Source organism: Morus notabilis, unplaced genomic scaffold (assembly GCF_000414095.1).
Source record: "Morus notabilis unplaced genomic scaffold, ASM41409v2 Scaffold604, whole genome shotgun sequence".
Taxonomy (NCBI): Eukaryota; Viridiplantae; Streptophyta; class Magnoliopsida; order Rosales; family Moraceae; genus Morus; species Morus notabilis.
The window spans coordinates 45,197-47,060 of NW_010362300.1; the positions used below are offsets into that span (position 1 = coordinate 45,197).

The following is a 1,864-nucleotide window of genomic DNA, read 5'->3' on the forward strand; positions in this document are numbered from 1 at the left end:
AATCTTTGGGAGAAAGAGAAAAATAGGTCAAGACTTGAGATGAATTAAAATTAATAGGCCAATAGTTTACATAAGTTAATAAATAAGCTAAATTACTGTTTTCGTCCATAATTTGTCTGGTTATGAACCATAACTTGACAAGTTATTGTCCATAATTGTCCATAACTTGTCTGACTATGAACTATAACTTGACAAGTTTGTCCATAAATTATCTGGTTATGAACCATAACTTGACAAGTTATGGCCTATTAATTTCTATAACTAAAAATTGGCCTATATACTTTCTTAAGCTTTTCATAATATTAGCCTATTTTCTACTATTTCCCATAATTCTTTCAATTTTTTTCCAGTGTAATTTGTTCATATTTTGCTCTATATAACATATAGTATATTTATATACATAGCATCGAACTGATTTAAATTTTTTTAATTACTAATTTAATTACGTGTATCGCACGTATTGAGTTCAAATAAAAAATTAATGGAAATCCTAGGTACAGTGTAACAGTACTGTAGTACATAGCACGAAATAATTGTGTCATCGATTCAGTGATTAATCACGATACAAAGTTAAGAACAAATAGAGAAAAGAACGTAAGGTGGGGAAAGAAAAATGAAAATAAAGAAGCGGGCATAAAAATTCCAGAGGCCTTATTGATCTTCCTTAAATTTAGATAGAGTTGAAGAATATAATATCATCTCTGCATTATATATTTAATGTGAAACAATATAATTAGAATATTTTATGTCAAGTAACAAGTGAATTTTTGAGAAAAAAGATTAAATCAAATTATTAAACATTATGAAAACGAAAAAAAAAAAAAAAACTAATTAATGTGATTGATTACTATCTGATATTTCATATCAAGAAGGTAAAGATTTACTCAGCCATCCATGCATTTTAATAGCAATAAACTAATTAATTAAACAGTGGAGGAGTGCTTTCGTTCCACGGCTCTCTTAAGGAAGCTATCGTCTTCAAGAATCATCTGAACCGGCGAAAACCCTAACCCATCGGCGATTGCTACCATCATCTTCTTTGTCTCTGCCGTGTACTCCGCCAGGCTCACCGCCCCATCGGAGTCGTGATCGAACTGAGAGAACAGCGAACGGTAGACCTCGTCGTCCTTGGCCGGATCATTCTTCAAAACTGTCCCGGTGTCGTCAGACTCTATCACCCTCAAAGACTGCAGCTCCTTCAGCATCTCGTCGTAGCGGAGGAGTCCGTCGTTGTCGGTGTCTAGCTCGGCAAAACGACGTCTTACGGCGAACGTGAAGGCTTCCTCATCCTTGATAAAGTTGAGGATGGTGGCACCATCCAAGATCTCTGTGCTCAACATGACTGATATATGATCGCAAAACAAAAGCAAATTATTAGAAGTTAGATATAGGAGATATTTGATGTGTTTGATGAGAAAGAAAAAAGCCTTTTATTGCTATTTATAGATTATAGAGTCCTAGGTTAAGAAGAACGTGTAATTGAGTAATAGTCCTTTTTGAATTCGGAAACTGATCATTCCTAATGGTAATAATTATGTTTTATAGTCCTTTTTGAATAAGGAAACTAATAATTCCTAATAATAATTTTGTTTTAATTTAATTTATGACGGGATATATGTACAACATATATAGAAGGGTGGCGTTATTTATTTAAGGGAATGAGTTTAATTTATGGAAATTGTTCTTGATTCTTATAATTAGGATCATTATATTATCTCTCTCTATTTAGCTTATTTATTTGGTTTCGGTTGAATAAAATAGGGATTAAATATAAAATTAGTGACAATGAGTATTCATATCATCTCCAACTTTGTTATGCACCGCAGAAATTTGAGATTCACAAATCAAACTTTTTTTTTTTCCT

The 1,864-nt window shown here is 32.3% G+C and overlaps 1 protein-coding gene across 1 annotated transcript; it reads right to left on the minus strand.

Annotated features, from left to right (window-relative positions):
- Nucleotides 1–923: 923 nt before the first annotated feature.
- Nucleotides 924–1,340, minus strand: LOC21402979. The gene has a single exon (XM_010101582.1). It carries the CDS (start codon nt 1,338–1,340, stop codon nt 924–926), a length of 417 nt encoding a protein of 138 aa, XP_010099884.1.
- Nucleotides 1,341–1,864: the final 524 nt, after the last annotated feature.

What these genes read in the sequence shown, in the direction of transcription:
- LOC21402979 (XM_010101582.1), bottom strand. Translation starts at nt 1,340, where the DNA reads ATGTTGAGCACAGAGATCTTGGATGGTGCCACCATCCTCAACTTTATC.